General features: G+C 43.0%; 1 protein-coding gene across 3 annotated transcripts; it reads right to left on the bottom strand.

Annotated features, from left to right (window-relative positions):
- Positions 1-249: 249 nt before the first annotated feature.
- On the bottom strand, positions 250-19,638 carry PASK (PAS domain containing serine/threonine kinase). Of its 3 annotated transcripts, none has more exons than XM_068692687.1 (17): positions 19,425-19,638; positions 17,734-17,930; positions 16,569-16,739; positions 15,130-15,270; positions 14,522-14,656; positions 13,575-13,868; positions 13,072-13,234; positions 11,472-11,646; positions 9,089-10,416; positions 8,219-8,400; positions 6,983-7,150; positions 6,182-6,307; positions 5,487-5,621; positions 4,158-4,357; positions 2,597-2,730; positions 1,452-1,598; positions 250-1,253 (listed from the first exon to the last, which is right to left on the bottom strand). In XM_068692687.1, exons 1-17 carry the CDS (start codon positions 19,585-19,587, stop codon positions 1,042-1,044), a joined length of 4,071 nt encoding a protein of 1,356 aa, XP_068548788.1. In that variant the 5' UTR covers positions 19,588-19,638; the 3' UTR covers positions 250-1,041. The 3 variants fall into 3 exon arrangements, with proteins under 3 accessions (XP_068548788.1, XP_068548786.1, XP_068548787.1); XM_068692685.1 differs by having other exon boundaries at positions 17,734-17,969; positions 19,425-19,637; XM_068692686.1 differs by having other exon boundaries at positions 9,089-10,386; positions 17,734-17,969; positions 19,425-19,636.
- Positions 19,639-19,871: the final 233 nt, after the last annotated feature.

Here is a 19,871-nt window from a genome sequence, read left to right as displayed (position 1 = left end):
CGTCCAAGCTCTCCTTGAGCACCCCCAGGGACGGGGACTCCACCACCTCCCTGGTCAGCCTGTCCCAGTGCCTGGCTGCTCTTTCTGAGCAGAAATGTCTCCTCATTTCAACCTGACCACTGACAGACCATGGAAAGCAGCCCAGCCATCCGCCAACTCCCTCAGCACCCTCGGGTGGATCCCATCTGGCCCCATGGACTTGTGACCGTCCAAGCAGAGCAAACCCCAAACAACACCCAGATGGCAATCAACCAACAAAACTAGGCTGTTTATTCATTCATTATTCAGAAAGTGAAACTACATAGAAAAAGTAAAAATAGCCAATAAAAATATATTCTGAGATATAAACAAAACAAGCAACATCTTTCTCTTACTGCTTTAAAGCCCAGCCTATGTACAAACATTTATTAACTAGAAGCTTTTCTTGCCTCAGCACTCCCCTCACAGCAGCAGTAACAGCCCCAGGGCAAGCACTTCTGCCTGTTAGCAGCTCTGTACCCCTGCAGAAATGCTCCTTTCCAACAGCCTCAGCACTGCCTGGGCTTGACATCAAATTCCCCACTGACTGTGCAAGATGCTTTCAGGATGTCTCTGTTCCAGCAGAGTGCTGACAGCTCCTCAGTGAGGCAAAAAGCAAAACCAAGGCCAGATCTTGGACTGTGGTGTACATCAAAAGTCAGTGTAACAGGTGATCAGAACTCACTGCTGAGTAATTTGCCAATGTAAACGCAAGTATTTGCAGCAAGTGTGCTTTGTGTGCATCTAACCACTTCTGGTGAAGAACAGAAGGGACTGGGGAAAGATCAACAGCTCCTGCCTTCCACAGTCTGCACAAGAAAAATTACCTGGATGTCAAGGACTGCTCCATCAGACTACAGGTGGTTCATGGCACAAGCCTCTCTCATAGCAAATCCCAGCTATTGCTCTCAGGATTTCTCAAGAAGTTCAATTTTTATGTGAGGGATCATCTTTCTCCAAGAAGTGCTTAAAATTAATTCCCATTGCCTCCTGAGTGACAGCATATGCACTGCAGCAAGGGAGCTACCGTTCCACAGGCAGGGCCTTCTGCAGAGACAGACTGCAGCAATGCTCCAGGCCCAAGCTGTGGCACTCCGCAGCCGCTGCTCCTTCCCAGTGGGGATCTGCACACACACAGTTGGACGCATTCAAGCACGGCTCACACTCCAAGCAAGGAGCTGGAAGTCTGTCTCCTTGCACGCACTCGCCAGAACCATTTCTCAATCGACTGCTTTCTAGAGAGAAACAGTGAAGAACAAACCACAGGTTCCACTGGTCAACAGGCCTAAGTTCAAAGTAAGCTTACTTGGATATAAGACGGTCTTCTAGCAAGAAGTATCCGACTAACCACAGCCAAGCCTTTTCCTAGAAATCCTCCCTGCCTGCTCAGTAGGCCCCCAGTGGGAGAAAAAGCCTTCAAAACAACATCTTACCTGCCTCAGCAGAGAAGTATACCTCTTCCCAGGTATAATTACCCAGGTTGACAGGCTGCTTCAGCCAAGGATCCTCTACTAACACAGCTAGAGTCATGCGCTGCTCCGGAACAGGATGCAAAAGCCCAGCGATCAGATTCATGAGATCTGGGGAGAGGCAGCAGTGAGACAAACAGTTCAGTCAATATTTTAGGTATTCTGAGAATGCAATATGATTTGTATTCAAAGAATGCAGATCTCAGTTACAAATCCTCCCTGTTAATCCCTTGTACCATCCTGCTGCCTCAGTTTCATTCACAACTACTTACATGAGCTCGGCTCTGAGAATGATCTGAGATTTCCGGGTTGTGAAAACAAGAAACCACGAGAGGTGGCACTGAGGAGGACAGACGTAGAGACATGTTACAGAGCCAACCCTGTTTCCAAGCCCAGTCTTGTCCTGCAGCCATCCCATGTTTCATCTGTGATTAAAGGTGCACTCAGGGTTCAGGGAAAGCTTCAAGAATTTACCCTTCAATTGCATCACTGCTGAAGCCTTATAACCACAGTGCTCCCAGGACCACAGAGAACTTGAAGGAGACTGATAGACAGACATGCAACTAGTTTTCTACAGCTCAAAATGAAAGCAAATTCGATGTATTTTTCCTGTAAGGGCAAGCCATACAATTCATTCAGAAATTATAAATTAACAGATTATCAAACATCTCCAAAGCGACACGTTATTGGTTGGTGATTAGTTCAAGTGAGATAAAACTTGCATTGGATCTGCAGTGCCATTAATGAGTGCCATTAATGATCTTAAACTTATCTACTAGAGCCAACCCTCCCACCAAGCATTGTTCCAGTTTTCTCAGGTATAAACCTCACTGAAGTTTGACAAGCCAATAGCTTGAATCATCATCTTAAGTGGGAGGACTGGAATTTGAAACTAATAAATCACACGGTAGATAGCTGCAACGTAGGCATAAAGAACTGCAGAACTGATCTGAAAAGGATACCTCTGCTTCAGTGAACAGCTTCTTAAATCATTACAGAGAACATTTGGCACTATTTTTCCAGTTTTTCCCTTCTTCCTGGGGAATAAGTACTGCTCATACTTTCCTGAGAGATCTGCTCATTCAGAAAAGTAAATTGGAAAAAATTACCTTTTGACACAAGCCGAGGAGGATTCAGGACAGCTGCCATGGCCTCCTCCAGCTCACAGAAGGGATTCTCTCCAAATATTAGGGTATAAAGGGTGACACCAAGTGACCACATCTCCAACTCAGGGCCGTGATACCTGTGCAGAGATACGCAAGCTTGCATAAACTCAGACTGCAAATACATAGTTGTATGCTAAGGAAGGTAAGGGAAAACAAAAAAAAGCTGGTTGATAGCCCTCATTTCCAATTTTTGTCTTAACAGAGGAAGTTTGTGAGAATTCTCATTTTTTGAGAAAAAAAATCTTCTTCTCCGTGAAAGAAAAATAACTAAAGAACTGCCAACCAATTTCTGTTGATGAATATGTATAATAGGCACTGAGACTTCTTACACAAGTAAGCTGGTGACAACAGAACTTAAGTCTCCTCCTTCTTTATCATAAGCCCAAACCATCAATTAAATCTTTAAACAGAAAATCAGACACTTAATTGGAATCCCCTTTGCCCCCTCCAAACCATTTCCAAGCCAAAAATTATTCTGAAATAAATATTATCTAGATTCCAACTGAGAAGAAGGGACAGTTTCTCCTCAAAGCAACAGGCTGAATTCCCAGGGCAATGTGGCAGAACTGATCTCCTGCCTAGTTCCCAGCAGGAATTTCCTTCCCTCCTTGCATGGCTTTCTGCCACTCATTAAGGGAGGCTGCCTGAAGGATGCATTAAAAAAGTTGTGAAAAACAACTTTTCTGTGAAAAAAAAAAAACAAAACTGTGAAAAACAAAGAGCAAGGTAAGGTACTCGCAGGTACAGTTAACATTTACCTCCCTGGGATGGCTTCCCTCTGGGAGTGGGAGTGAGACTGTCAGCCTGCAGGTAAAGAGCATTCACAGAAGGAGAGAGCAGGGAAAGGACAGCTAGGATTTGGGCAGCACACCCAAGACAGCAGCAAGACAAGCTGTAAGGGAAGAATCCTCAAGTCCAGAGGGGCACAAAAATGAAGGGGGAGATGAACCATGATCAAACTGCAAAAATCGATACACAGAAGTAGAAAGAGGGGAACAGAAAATGAAAGTGAGGGAAGTACAAAAAAGGCTGACATGGCAAGGGACAGATGCTATACACGAATGTTTGCTTATAAAACCTCTCTACAAGAGTAATTTTTAGCAGAGAGACAGGTAGGAAGAGGTTAGCAAATTGACATATGTATTATAAGAGACTAAGGAAAAAGGACACATTCAAGTCACAACACAGAGCATGCAGACACGTATACCAGGCTGGAGATGACAGCTGTAGGCTTGGTCTTGAACAGCTCTCTGCAGTAGGACAGACATCAGCATTAGGGCTTGCAAACATCTGACCAGAATAAGAAAGCCTGTCGACGGGTTTAGTCAGAAACAGCTTTGTATGTATTGAAGCCTTTGAAAACAATTTCCCTCACTGCAGTGCCCTAAATCTCACGTCAGCTTTCTGTGGTGAGGTACTGTAGCAGTGCATCAATGGCAAAGCAGCTTGCACACACATTTTCTGGTGTGATGGACACAAAAGTGATTTTTATAGGGTGACGTACGCTTGGCCGGACAGCACTTCTGGTGAGCAGTATTCAATTGTCCCACAGAAGGTGTAGAACAGCTTGCCGGGTTCCAGGTAGGCAGCCGAACCAAAGTCCACTAATTTAACTGTGAAATCTTCAGCAATGACAATGTTTTCATCCTTGATATCTCTGTGAAGGATGTTCCTACAGTGGAGATACCCAACAGCTGACACAATCTGAAAGAGGAGGGGAGAACGAGGTGTTAATTCAAAGATGTCCTGGATAACACACTTGGCACCAGGGAGTTAGAATAACCACAATTTAAGTTGCTTTGACACTGTATTAACAAGATGCAGATCCCAATTTTGGTAACTGCACACAAATTCAGGAATGCCTGCCTGCATTGCTGCAGCGGGTATTACAATGCTCTCAACAGAGAGAATTAGAAAAGCAATTGCTTGCTTTCCTCTCACAGATGTGCAGGAAGATGGCGTGGTGTGCTTTGGTTAGAAGCATCAGAGCTTATTGTTACAATGCTGCAGGTTACTTTATTTTTATCCCAGCTTCATCTGGATGGCCCTTTGATTCCTCCAAAAGGATGTTACTGCGTGCCTCCAATGCTGCAGGATGACAAAGCACTTAAGAGTGAAGTTTGGTATAAATAATATACTCACTCCATTTTTCTTGCTGCACGATTCATGCTACAGTGCTATAATTAAGAACAGCATCAGAATTATATCACCTTGGAGACAATCTCGATCCCTACCACAATATATCTGAGCAAGAAAAGCAGATAGTTAAGGGAGAAAAGCGTCTATTTATAACACAAAGCTCCCTCTGCAGAGAAATACTGTACAGGGCTGAAGTAACAAAGCATCCCCACAAACTCAAGGCTGGCTTAGGGAAGAGGCTTATCAGCAATCTAAAACAAGCACTGATCTAAGTGAGAGCACAGATTTTAGTGAGGCTTGGGGCAACTTCTGGGCACCTTTCTCCTCCCCCAGAGGAGCAGCTGCCACACGAGTGGGCTTGAATGCTGCTACAGCCACAGCCAAGAGGTGAGTGCTCTCTGTAGGAAGCCCTAATAGGAAGTAAGGTCCATTACTTTGTGACACATTTCTTGTAAACACTTGTGACACATTTCTACCTAATCCTTGAAAAGGTTTCTGTGGGTGGGTAGCATTTCTGTTAGCGAGACATCAGCCCTGCAGAATAAGGTAGAAAAGCTCTGCCAGTAGTGAGAATGACTGGGGGAATATAGCCATGCCTACTGATTAGCCAGTCCTTCCCAGAGAAATAGCATCCCGGATCTTACACTAACCACATTTTACCAGCATGTAGCAATTGTATGTTCCCAGTGCTCACCTGCCTGAATAGATAGCTTGCTAATGGCTCATCCAAATCAGGCTGATTATCAATGAATGTAAAGAGATCCAGACCAGATCCGTGCTTCTCCATCACCAGCTGGAAGAAGTGTTCATTTTCCAACACATCCAGCACCTATAAATAACAGACTATTTTTTTTATCACGTACTTCATCCTCAAATTCGTTTTATTATTATTATTTATATGAATTAAACAAACGCTACTTTCCCCTTGGAGATTTAATCAAAGTACACTATAACCTTTGAAGTCTTTGCTGAGTACAAATACTTCTTGAAAACAGAGCAGAACTAAAAATCTAGAGCAATTCTCTTCCAGAAAACAAAGAAACAAAAAACAACAAACAACAGGAATCAAGACGTATCCAAATTATTTACCAAACTAGTACACGTTCAGTTGTGATGTCGTATGTCCACTGCCAAGATATGCATCCAGAAATAATGTACAGACTTTCTTTCTGCTAGATGCACACCTCTGGATCTGTGCTTACATAAATTGTTTGTGGCACAAGCGTATAACAGCAAGTGACAAACCCTCCCAAATAAAGCACGATTGTTCTTTCCGGAAAGGTATCTTTATCAGACAGCACTTCCTCACTCCTGTAGAAGAGGCACAAGGCTCCAAGGGTTCAAAGTAGACATGTGATCCAGTTCAGCATTTACTCTGAGTTACTGTACCTTAATGATACTGGGGTGCTGCAGCTTCAACAGGATTGAGATTTCTTGAGTAACTCTCCCCACGTCAGGATCATCTACCCAGCAGTCTTCAAGCACTCTCTCCTTCCAGATGAACTTCACAACAACCTAAGCAGACAAAGCATTTCAGCATTGCCTACAAGAGCAGGGCTTTAGGTGTTTGGCAAGTCAATTTACAAGAAAAATGTTTGTGAATCATATAGCTCAAAGGACAGAAGTAATCTGATATACATTGCTTTGCTTATAACATCTATAAACATCTTTAAACTAATTTACTCCTAGACACCAAATGATCTGCAGAAATGGAAGGTATTTATTGTTCTTTTTCCTTTTACTACTGATAAAATCAAATTTACCCAAAACACTTCTGGTAAAGAGGGTCCTATAACCTCAATATATGTATGCCACAGTGAAGAAACCACGTTCCTGAGTTGTGGCACGATAAACTTTGGAGCGTGCCATTCACTTTAGCAACCTTAGATTAAGGTCTGTAGTTCTCTTAATCCTAAAGTATACTTCTTTCAACAGGTTAACATAGCTACATAGTCTCATTCTGTGCCTGCTGCCTTAGGTAACAGTTTACACCTTATATCAATGCAAACATGTTGCTGTCCTGTTTCCATAAGGTCAGTGATCTCCGATTCCCATCAAAAACGAAGGAAAGCCCTGACCTATCAAAGAGCATCTTTTAATGGTATAGTATTGACTTTATACGGACGCTCTAGCCTTTCAGTTTTGATCCTAGAATATTTACTGCAATGATACGTGAAAGAAATATTTAACCTCCTGGTGATCCTTCTTGTCCCTGGCAGTCCAGACAAAGCCAAAAGATCCTTTGCCTATAAGACTGAGAGTGTCGTATTTTTTTGCATATTCTCCCTCACACGCCCTCAATCTTTCAAGCTCTTCAGCTCTTCGGGAATTCTCAAACAGGGAAGTTGATCTGATGGCCTAGGCACAGATTGAAAAAAAAAAAAAAGTTAGCAAGAAAATGAAAGGTAAAGGAAATACTGAAAAGAAACTACACTTCTACAAAATCTGCTAAAAGGAGCATTTTTGTTTTTAATAGCAAGAACTGTATGTTGATGTAACCATCATCTTACACAACAAGTTAATTCAGCAGTCTGCTCTCAGCAGCTGTTGATACTGCTTAATGCAGTGAAAGGTAAATTAAAAAAAAGAATATGCACTTGAGAAACTTGTACAAAATTCTCTGTGCACTTTACATTTCAATAAACACTCAGCTCCTGGGAGCTGCACATAGTTTGGATCTATCAGCACTATACATATGATGTCTAAATAAAATAATCATAAAATCCAGCTATGTAAACACTTAATGAATGCATATATTTATTCCAGGGATCTATAATTACCTATGTCAAGTGATCAAAGATACTGTTTTCTGCTATGGCCCTGGTCAGAGTACTGTCAGCTTTACATCCCACTACTACTAAAAAGCAGGCCTGAGCCATTGTGCTTTCAGGATACACTGCACTGATGCACGCCTACTGTTCAGCTATGTGGCGTTAGCTTTCTGTACACCATGCAGATCGCAACATCTCCAGAGGGAGCTAAACAAAATGCAGTTTCCTCTTGCTGACACAAGTCAGTCAATGAAAGCTTTCAGCTCAGTATTTCCTTTCTTAATAATGCCATGGCATCGATGCCAGTGTGACTACAGTCGTTTAAAAAATAGCTTTACCACACTGGTATAAACCTCCACTGTAGATATACTTACACCAGCCTAAGAACAAATTTGAAATCAGGTGCTTTTACTACTCAAGTTAACTTGAATAGTAAACCTGGGAAAGCTAATAACACTAAGCCAAACACACACTACCAGAAATGTTACAATAGTCACTTGTTGGTTTTAGAGCAATGAAATACTTCTTTTGATACAGAGATAGGAAAACCAGGAAACAGCAATACCCCCTGCCCCAGCCTCATGGCACGTTGTAAGTGGAGAAACTTCTCAGCTTTAGCTTCAGTTCAACATTATATAACAGTGGAGTTTCTTACTTCTCCAAGGCTGTGCGTTGAAAGATCTGCAGTGGACTGGGTAGAGCTTGCTAGGCTGGAGAGCAAAAGCTGAGTCTTTGCTGCTGCTTCTTTCTGGCTCTGTAGAAGGTCTTTCACCACCCAGACACAGAAAAGCGTGGCAGGCTCCTGCAGTTCTACATGTTTTACTTCAAAGAGTATACCTGTGGAAACAGGTGAGGAAGTTAAAATGGTGGAATCAAGCATTAGTCTAATGAAACCACAGTTAGCTTAGGATGAAACCCTGAGTTCTTGAAGAGAGTTCCTGCAGTTTCTTCATTACTTCTTGGGGGAACACCTACATTGGAAAGATTCATCTGAGGGTGGCTGACAGAAGCACAGCTCTTCTAAAGATACCTGGAGGTTACTGCCACAGTGTCCCATCTCCCCCCTTGGCAGAAATCTTAGTCAGTGTACAACTAGGACATTTCACATTATTATTCAAAATGGCACAAAACCTGGGATTTTATACAAATAGCTACAGAGTCCAGCTTGAAGGAGTGAACGAAACATCCAGTTTTACAATTTAAATGCAAGTTTTACAATGGAGTTTGGATTTGCTGTTCAGGAACAGTTATCAGTTTCAAATCTTTTAGTTGTGTTTTAAGAATATTTCTGACTATTCAATCTGCATTAATTTCTTAGTAACTTTACATTTTTACCACCTACTGTTCCAATGCCCTTTGCATAGAATTAAATACTGGTTTTCCTTCTAGATGCTAGAGCTTTCTTCCTTCCTTCTTTCTCCACTGTGAGCCTCTAACCCAGAACTACCTGCCTTCTGCAAAAACACAGGTGAAGAACAGCACCCCAGTAAGAGTTCTGGGGAGGGGGGAAATAGGTTTAACTTACTTAACTGTGAACCATCTCTGTGACAGCAATTCCCAGTGTAACTGCCTTCCAGAATCTCTGCATTCAGAGGAGGTGCTGGATTCAGTCTTCCGTCTTGTTTCACAGGAGTAGATGTTACTTTTATCTCTGTATTTTCCTGCCCATCCAATAGACAGTCTTCTTCAGGATTTCCTTCACTTTTCAGTGGGTTTCTGTTGATGTTATCCCCCACAGTCTCCACAAAAGTTTCAGATTTATCAAGAAATACTTCAGATGATCCTTCAGAGTTTTCCAAATGTTGTAGGTAGGCCAGCCACCCAGAACCACCTTCTACAGCAACACCATTCAATAGCTGCTTTTCTTGCCCAGCTGAAAAAGCGCTGTTCTGAGTTAGCATATTGCCTACTGCTGAGCCCAATGCATTAGAGGAAGACACCCCAGGATCTGCAGTAGCACCTAAACAATTGGCTGAGTTCTCCTTGACACCAATATTCAGATCTAGCTCCTCAAGACCAGAGTGAATACAGCTCAGCTCAGCATCTGATTCTTTAACATCTTTGTGTTTTGTGGCAACTCCCAATGCAGAAGCAGCGCAACCCATTTCATTTCCTGAGTGAACATCATGGATACTATTTCTTCCATTTGCAAAGGAAAATGACGAAGCATCATTTAGCAGGCAGCTTTCAATGACAGCATGATCAACATTAGAAAGTTTTGCATCACATATCAAGCTTGTTTTTGACAACTGTCCCCTAGCCCCATGGCTTTGAAAGTCTGGTGTTGTCCCAGACCAAAGCTCATTTATTTTTGGTATTTTGGATGAGTTGCACGCAAAACTGGAAGGCTTGTCCATGCCATGGGATGCAGTATCTAGCTCATCTTCTGGGCTGTAAGAAGCAGTAGGTGAGCTGACATTTGCTGAGGAAGATTGTCCCTGAGCATCGGTGGAGTGCTGATCCTCCAGCATTGCGTATGGTAACCTAGAGACCTGCTGACAATTTAATTCCTTTAGGTCCTGATGATCAACTTGTAATGGACTAGGCAAAATACCACTCTCACCAGCATTTCCAGTCTCAGAGGTACCGGATGCTGCACTGTGGCTGCTTCTTACTGGAGTCTTTGTGTTCTGACCTGAATCCAACTGTTCTGAAGCAGATGACGTGGGAGAGACCCTTGAATGGCATATTTTCTGAGAATTATACAATCCTGCTTTTTCCACCACTCTGCATTGTTCCACTGCTCTGATTCTGTCAGGCCAGGTTTCAGGAGAAGGCTCTTCACAGCGGGCTGACGGACTGTCAGCGACAATGCTGTCTTCACTGCAAGGATTCAAAGTTATTAGTGATACCCTGATGACAAAAGAATGAGAAAAGTCACCTGTATCCTACTCATTCTTCTGTTACTATGTTCATTATTTAAAACATGCCCCAATCATTTTATTATTTTAAAAGAAAAAGGCAGCAAGCACCCACAATCGTAACAAATTCCATCTTCACCAGAGATCAGGTACACTTGAATGGCAGTCTTTCCTTATGGATTATTTCCTTCTCTAGCTTAATTTCTAACTAGATTTCATAGACCATTTACCACAATAAAAAGCCAATACACGTGGCAGAACACTTCCAGTCCTGAGAACAGAAGATCTCTGTTATGCTTCCAGCTATTGTTTTAACTACAGTTAATTGAAGCCCACAACACAAAGTATTTTATGAACATTTCTATCAGTAAAAATGCAGAATAGAAAAATAGTCCATGTAGTAAAGCAGCTACAATCCAAGTACGATACAGATATATAAAGGAAAAACAGACTATGAGTCTGTTTAGAAAATGACAAGAACTGTGCTGTAGTAGTCTCTACATTAAAAAAGGTAGCAAACATTTTGAGAGTTGGAATCGTTAGTGTGGAATGTTTAAAGTTTTACTTAAGCTAAAATGTGCGCATCATATAGGTTCTTGTGCAGAATTTCTAATTTTGTTACAGAAAAAAAAAAAAAGAAAGAAAGATGCAGGACTCTACTAACAGAATAAGCTGTCTTAACGATGGTCACACTGACCTCCATTCCAGGTAACCTGGCTAGTGGATACCAAGGAAGGAAATAAACATTCACCATTTCTTATTTATTAAGATAGGGCCTAATTAACTTCCCCAGCCTGGGTGAAACATTTGGTACCCATTAGAGATGAAACACCCATAACTCAAAGTTGTATGGATCTCAACAAAAATCTAAGGTAGGCAAAGCTCAATCAGTCCTGCAAATAGCACTCAGATCCTAAAGAGAGATGGGTGCAGGAGGCTCTTGTTACGCCTTCCACAAATATCAGAGGTGAAAAACATTTTTTCTTTGTGATTGCCACCACAGGTTTTCATTTTTCAAAGTGAGGTTGTGGTTCATAGAAGGCCTACCTATCAGAGGACATGGATGCCACTTCAGGAGATGAGGGAGTAGATGCGAAACCACTCCCATTCTTTTGCTTAGTCTCACCATGAAGTAATCTGTCTTCTTTGTGACTTCTTTCTAATTTCTTCTCTTCATCTCTTGACAGAGGACTGGCTAAAGATGCAGCCACAAAGCTGCTGCCTGTACCAAACAAAAAATAAGACCACACCAATTTAACCTTTTATGTTTATCCTTCAGTGTTGATAGTGATTAAAAACAACCTAGGAACTGCACTGGTCTGTCTTGTATGAGTATGAAAGACTTGATTAAGGCAAAGTAGTCCAAATACAAGCACTCCACTCTACTTTGGCTTGAAAAATTCAACGCAGCAATCTAAATATTTCAGGGCTGCTAAAATTTACTTTCCTATCAAAGCTTTTGAACAGGTATTAACCTTCTGGATTAGCTACTTGGCTTGAAATTCAGAGACCTAAGAAGGCAAATAACTATACAGAGACTGGAAATAAGGCTTTCATACAAACAGCCCCAAATACACATATGCTCCCCACCCCAGACACTTAAAATGGAAAGTTTTATAACTCACTGAAACTGCAGGATGAAAAAGAAAGAGTGTATAGTCCAAACATGGTTAAGACAAAGAGTAAGATAAGAACTTCCTGAGCAAGTGAGCGAACAAAGATCAAAAGGGAAGAACACGAGCTTGCAAGATGAATCAGGTGTTGATGCTGCAAAAGAAGGTAACAAGTGAACAAATCTAGATTAGAAACTAGAACAATCACTCCATTTAGTAAAGGCTGAGTGCAAAAATTGTTTCCTCAACGAAGAGCTGAATTACTTCTAGATTAGAGGCACCACTCCACAAAAAAAAATTACTTAAGAAATTGCACAGTCTACTAACTCTCCTTTTATCCAGTAGCAGCTGTGCATTGGTTCTGATGCAGCTGTGCATTTCTAAGCAAAGGAAAATAAAAATGCAAACAGGAAAATGTTTTTCTGTCTCCTATGATTTTTTAACAGACATCTTGTGATACAGATGAAAGTATGCACTTTCTGGTGTTCTCTGTTTTGGGCAGAGTTAGCTGGAAGACCAGATTTGGAGACATGGAGCTTCCTTGCTTCTGTTTATTCCTACTGTGTTCAGAGAAATAGAATTTTGATAATTTCTTTGTAAATACAACAAGCTGCACCAGAGCATGCGATGCCTCCTAATTGAAACAACACAGCAACACAACACTGAATATTAGCCAGCAACATGAGCCAATACAAGAGCCAAGCAAGATCGTCAGAATTTTCTTTAAAATATTAGTCCTAAGTATCTGCACATCTATTGCAATGTTGTCACAAAAGCTAAATTCTACAAATCTCAAGATATTTGAAGATCCTAGCAGGGGAGAAAGGGAAAGAAGTGTTCAGCAAGTACAAAGCGTTCTCTATTAACAGTGTAATTTCTGACTTGGATAATCAGTTTCATCTTAGCAACAGAAAGGAGCACAACCTTACATGAACAATTCTGTTCACTTTAGGTTACAGTGGAAATCCCATTTAACAACTGCTTTTACAAAGCACATCCCGTTTCTGTAGCAAAATCTCTTCTCTTTGCTTTACCTTTGTTATAGCAGCTAGAACCAGTTGTATGGCAGGCAGTAACATCTTCAAAGAAGCACTCACTCTCTGTCCCCACAGAGTCGTCAAGAGGAGGTAATGGCAAGGAACAGTCATTGCTTCTTTCCATGTTGTTATAGAAACCAGGGATCAGGAACGTTATGTTCTAAAACACAGAATGCAACCTGCTAAGCTGACTCCGACAGACTGGGGGCAAATCCTAACAGTGATAGCGGCCCTGACTCTCATGGGCAGCACCAATTCACGTCACTGGTAGAGAACATACACGTGTGCAGATTGCTTTGGCCTACTTGAAATCCACACCAGCTCCTCAGCACTGCAAAACAGCTACAGCAAGAGAATTTGTGTATCATCTCACAAGCCACTTGCTCAACACATTAACACAGTTTTGTGACAGGCAGAAACACACACAAACGACTTTACAACTCCAGTGGATACGTTGCCAGACACAGCACTCATGGGGGGGATTAATATCACTGCTGTACCTTTCCCAACAGTTCTTTCTTCTCATAGCCAAACAGTGTTAAAGCAAAACTGTCCTTGATGCAATGAATGGTTCCATCTGACTGGACAGTAATAAGGCCACTGATGGTGGATAACACTTCAACCGTAGCAGAGTAATGATAGTCTATGAAAGAGTCTTCTTTTTCTGTTTGTAGAACACCGTTGTTCTGCACTGCTATTTGGTCCTCCTCCAGAAGGCTAACTTGCAGCTTTAGGCTGAGAGGAAACGTGTTACCCTCTCTGGATCGACCTACAGCTCTCTGGATCCTGAGGTTCTAAATTAGAGCAAAACAAAACAAAACCACGGAAAATCCCTAATAAAATGCTTAGGGTTTATTTCAGTATTCACATAAAACAACATAGCAAAGTTCTCAGGAGAAAGGAGCACAAAAAGAAAAACAAACCAATCTTGTGAATATCAAAATGAACAAAGTCTGTTTTTCTAAGGTTTCAGAGCCCAAAGGTGAACTGCTGCATGAAAATCCTGATGACAAAGACCAGGAAAGTCAGCAAGAGACATTAATAAGGCCTCTTTCAACTGTCTAGCTGCCTATTCCATAGCATTTGCAAGACCCAGATACTCTTCAGACTTTTATTCCTCAGACAAACTCATCTGAAATTAGCTGAAGAATTCAGAGTAACGTCCGGGAGCTGACTCAGATAACGTTTTCTTACAAAGCCAGGCTTCTGATGGATTGGAGGAAATTATCTTTCACCAAGACAGGCTCCACAAGAGGTCAGGGCTTGGGCTTATTCCTCGTTAGAAAATACCCAGACAGCAGCTCCATAAAGCAGCAGACTCTTTTTAATGGGACTTGTGCTTCTCTCTGAAAAGGTTTTCTTCTCTTACATAAAGAGGGAAAGCACTGTGCACCTACGACCCAAGGGAGAAGGGTATAGAACAACATGGCTGGCACTCATACTATACCTTGGGAATTTTTTTGCCTAGAAGAGGGATCTGCACAGATGGAACCAGGTCCTTTATATGGAGCCCAACTACTTCTTCCAGTGTTGGGTAGCCATGGAGATGGGCAAAAAGAAGGTCGCATGATGTAATCTCTCCCTTGGGAAGAAGATGTACAGGACTATTTTAACATTTTAGCCACAGTCCACACAATTTTTTAACAACAGTCTCTGCAAGCATCTAAGCAAGCAGCAGAAGGTTTCATTCTGGTGCCTCTTCACGAATACAATTAACTCAGTGAAAGCAGACAAGGCACAACTCAACCCTTCTCCCCTCTTTCAGTTTAAAGCCATTCCCCCTTGTCCTATCCCTACACCCCCGACACACAGTCCCTCCCCAGCTCTCCTGCAGCCCCTTCAGGCCCTGGCAGGCCACTGTGAGGTCTCCTTGGAGCCTTCTCTTCTCCAGGCCTTACACCCCCAGCTCCCTCAGCCTGTCTTTGCGGTCCTCCCCTGGACTCGTTCCATGTCCTGCTTGTGCTGGGAGCCCCAGAGCCTACCAGTTTTCAGACACTTCACTTCCACAAACTGTGACAAACCGATGTCTCATTTGATGATTAGGAAAACACTCACATCAACCCTGAAGGAAACGAAGGCTGAAAGTCTTTCCACTGGCTCCAGCAGAACCACACAACACTTGTTGTCCTTGCTTTTTATTCGCCTCAGCCAGACTGAGACAGGGATCTTCTGTTTGAGACGGCCTATGACATCCACCTTTCCAGAGAATTCAGAGACCTAGTTAGAATTTACTAAGACCACGGTTACTTAGCAAGAATTTCAAACAAGAATAAGATATTAAGCCAAGACACCTCTCCCTCATTGTTAGGAAAACACTTTTTTCTTGAAAACTTATTAGTTCTTATTGGAAGAAACATAGCTTTAATACAGAGTTGGTAAAGAGTGCACATAATTCACTGTTGTTGCTTTGCTTTCCTCTTCCCCAGCCTCAGGAAGACCCAAGGTGTTTTCATTGGTATAATAAACATGTTGATCTCATACCTTACTTTCAATGAAAAGTGCTTTTCAGAGATGCTTTACCTAAGAGATGCCCCACAAAGCTGATGAACACCCCACATCAGTAACGCAGTTTACTTTCAGCCGCAGAAGCAACAGCTTCATTTCTTAAGGGAGATTCTTCTCAAATCAGAAAATGCTTACTTATCTGATAACCTGCAGCGTTCACACTAAGACTTTTATCTTTTTTAATCTGATCTTGACAGAATGGGTTTATGAATTACACAGTGACTCTATGGCAGCCTATAGAGCGCTTGGCTGTAGTTTAGAGTTAGTGTCTCTGATAAAGACATTTAATTTTAATTCTGGATTTACCTAACCAAGTATAAGATTTTTTTTGCTATACCCACTTGAGGATTCAGGAAGATCACGCTCTAAGGTATCGACAATTTCAGTACAAAAATAACCCATCAGGAGGAATTAGCTTATCTTCCAACTGTTTTCTAGTGACAGCTTCAACAGCAGCAAAAGAGTTTCAAGACACTTCTCATGTAGCTCTCTTAAAAACAGCCCTATTATAGGCAAAACATTACTTCCACTCTTTTGCACCACCCAGGGGGTTTTGTCACAAACATTTCCCAGTATTTGATTGACATGTAATATATGGAATGCACAGCGCAATTAAAGATCATTTAAAAATATTGTAAAATACCAGGCAACTGGGAACTTTTCCATAATAAGGTTTTCCATGTTAAGCAATCCATATTGATTTTTTTTTCAAATCAGTGTCCTTGAAGCTCTAATTTGGTCAAGTCATCCTGACTATACATGTTGGCAGCTGGCAAGCTCTCATTGGTGCCTCCCAAACCATGTTTTACCTTCTGAACACCCACATTTGCAAACAATTAAACAAAACAGTCTGACAAATAACTTAATTGACAAATGCCCAATCAGTTAAGTACGTATGGAAATTATAGTGAAAAAAAAAAAAAGCCAACACCTTAAGCCCCACAAATATTATACATGGTGGGAAATATTTGGTTGAACGTTTCACATACCACAGATCCTGAAAACACCGACGAACATTCATCAGTTTCTAAGGACTCCTCGCCCACAGCTTCCCACATCTCTCGGCTGCATTTGGATATGAAGCGGGATAACTTTTGGCCAATGAGCTCCTGACTACTGTACCCAAGCAGCTCACAGGCTTTGTCATTAGCCACTAGAATCTAGAAGAGGAAAAAAACAAAACAAAACACCACAAGAATAAAAGCTGTGTGTTTTATTTATAGAACATCACCTCCTCAGGCTGTTGCTTTAATGTATTGTAGTGTCAGTTCCCCTTGGTGGAAGCAGGGTGGTCCTCTCAAACTCTGAAATCTATGAAATCAATTCACCAAAGCTTCTTGTTCTAAGACATCCGTTGCCCAAGTATCTTCTCGGTTAAAAGTGGTTGAGACATTGCTTTTCTTTTAGGCTTCTTGCTTGCTTTTAGCTTCCTGCCCCCTCCAACCTCTCGTGTTGTTTCAGTAATTAAATCCCTAGAACATGAGAATTTATCTGCAAGCAAAGCCTGGGCAGGCCACAAAATTTTATCCACTCCTAAAGGGAAGCAATAATCACACAAGTCATTGGCATGCTTACACCTCTGTCACAGACCAAGTTAGGATTAAATGTCTTTAAGACGGAAAGGCCCAAAGTGTCAGCTCAAGCTAAAAATGGCACATCTCTTAAAGGTTTTTAGCACTCAATTTTACATCAATTTTTCTGTTGGGACAGAAACAGAGAAAATCCATCTCTCCCAGTACAAAAAAAAAAAGTGTATTTACTGGGCAGATAGAGATGTCATGCTACCATGAACCCATCCTAGGGTTGGTACTTCCTAGACAGAAGGCTTGAAGCATATTTTGCTTTTCTTTTCCTCCTTTATGCCACATCATGGCTGCACTTGTCTTTATTCCCTTTTTCTGTCTGCAAAAAAGACTCGAGACATCAGCGCTCCCAGCACTGACTCGTGTAATTTGCTAACTACAACCTGCAATGAAAGCACACGCTCTGTCAGTCTTTACAAAATTACCGAGCCTGAGCTGACTACAAAATGCCTTCCTGACATGATAATATCTTGCAGATCCAAGTAAGGTAGCAGGAATTTTAGCCTGTACGGTGCCACACAGCCTACATCAGCCTTGCATTGAGTAGCTTAGCAGTTCCCACTGCAAATACCTCCGTTGTGCTGGTATCCACGGTGAAGATGGCCTTGTTTGGATTGCGTGCAGCAGCCGGGAGGTGCTGGCTGGATTCCTCCACAGCGAGAGCATGCAAAAAGGAGTTAGAAGCAGAACTTCCGATGGAACTGGAGAGAGCGGAAGAGTCCAACTGAGCCCAAGAGTTACTGAATTTGCTGGTACAAACGTTATGAGCTGCCAGTGAAGACAAACAATAAGAGCTCCATTTCTCCCCTGTGAGAACACAAAGATCAGCTCTGTAGTTGTAACAATCTACTATAGGAGTATTAGAGAAATTAATTAATAAAAAAACAGTTGTTAGCTGGAGTCAAGTAATTTCATCCCAAAATATGCTCTTCTGTATTCTCTAAGAAATGATAAGAAAATAAAATCAACAAGACCAAAGACAACAGACACAATGATAATAAACGTATCTTTTTGAGTCACAGCCACTGGAACGATTAAAGTCCATCCACAGTTCAGAAAAAAATCGCCAGCGTGCAAATAATTCAAGCAGACAACTCAGGTTTTTCTTCTGCTTAAGTTAACAGTTTAACAGGGTTTGAATTATCTCAAGATAAAATTGAAAGTGTTATTACATATAATTACAGCTCAGAGTTAGTCAGAAGCTGGTTAATTAACTACTCACAAGAAGTGACACTGAAATACTTGTGCCCACACCACCACAGAATCACAAAATATCCTGAGTTGGAAGGGACCCGCAAGGATCACCGAGCCCAACTCCTGGCTCCACACAGGTCTACCCAAAAATTCAGACCATGTGACTGAGAGCACAGCCCAAACGCTTCTTAAACTTTGACAGGCTCAATGCTAGGAGTGAGTCCCTGGGGAGCCTGGCCCAGTGCGTGACCACCCTCTCGGCAAAGAACCATTTTACGTTATACAACACCAAGTGCCTACAGGAAAATTCTCAAGAGCTCTGACTGGAAAAAATGCTTCCTTGTGAAGCGGCACCAGCAACCCAACACCACCGGGCTGCCAGCAGCGGCGGCAGAGGCGTTAGGGGCAGGTCACGCCGAGCACATCTCTCTGTCTGTACACCACGTCCCTGGTGATGGTGCTCACTGCGATACACCAGGAGTGGCCGTACCCAGACACAGGGCAAAGAGCAAAGCCCTTACTGTCAGGGTGTAATAGTGTACGTTATATAGGGCCTGTTGTGTAGATACAATATGACATAAAGGGTGCTATATAGAGCCTGTTGCGTATATAAAATATGACATAAAGTGTATGTTATGAGCCTATTGCACATATAAAGTATGGCATAAAGCTTATGTTATATGGAACCTATCATATATATAAAATATGACATAAAGTGTATGCTGTATGGAACCTATTGTATAGATGACACATGACATGAAGTATATGTTACATGGAACCTACTGTATAGATAAAATATGGCATAAAGCATGTTATACAGAGCCTGTTGTGTATATCCGATATGACATAAAGGGCATGTTACATAGAACCTGTTGCATATACAAACCATGACACGAGCCGTACGTTACACGGCACTCATCATACCCAAACCGTGCCTTACGGAGCCGATCACGACTCCCGTGTCCCCACGGGGGCCCTGTGCCGCTCCCAGCCCCTCACGAACGCCTCAGCCCCGCTCCCCCCCCCCCCCCCCCCAGGCTCCCCCGTCCCGCAGCGCCCCGCGCTCACCGAGCAGCTCCGCCCCGCGCCGGCACAGGCGGCCCAGCCGGCTCCTGCCGCCGCCCCCGGCCCAGGGGCGGCCCCCGGCGGAGCCCCCCGGGGCGCTGAGGCGGAGGCCGGGCGCGGAGGCCGGGCGGCTCCCCCCAGGGGGGCTCCGCGCCTCAGCGGCCATCACCGGGCCGGGGCGCGAGGGGGGCGGGACGTGGCGGCGCCGCCGTCCAATAGGAGAAAGGAGCTGGCGGAGTGACGCGGCCGGCAGCCAATAGGATGCAGCGCCGCGTGTGGCGGGCCGTTCGAACGCCGCGCCGGGGCCGCCCGTTGCTAGGGGTGCTCGGGCCCGCGCCGGGGCTGGATGGGAGGGGTCCGAACTACAACTCCCAGCAGGCAGCGGGGGAGGCGGCGCATGCGCACCAGCAGCCGGGCTCCCCGAGCCAGCCCCCCCGCCCCGCTGGGGCG

Source organism: Anas acuta, chromosome 9, assembly GCF_963932015.1.
Source record: "Anas acuta chromosome 9, bAnaAcu1.1, whole genome shotgun sequence".
Taxonomy (NCBI): Eukaryota; Metazoa; Chordata; class Aves; order Anseriformes; family Anatidae; genus Anas; species Anas acuta.
The sequence above is the reverse complement of the archived record's forward strand: the minus strand, read 5'-3'. Positions and strand labels throughout refer to the sequence as shown.

Bases quoted from the DNA above. Each gene is read 5' to 3' on its own strand.
- PASK (XM_068692685.1), bottom strand. From the start codon at position 19,587: ATGGCCGCTGAGGCGCGGAGCCCCCCTGGGGGGAGCCGCCCGGCCTCC. The intron at 17,970-19,424 runs GTGAGCGCGGGG...GTGTTCTCACAG, and splicing joins GCGCGGGGCGGAGCTGCTCG to GGGAGAAATGGAGCTCTTAT. The intron at 11,647-13,071 runs GTAAAGCAAAGA...TGTTTGGTACAG, and splicing joins TTCTAGCTGCTATAACAAAG to GCAGCAGCTTTGTGGCTGCA.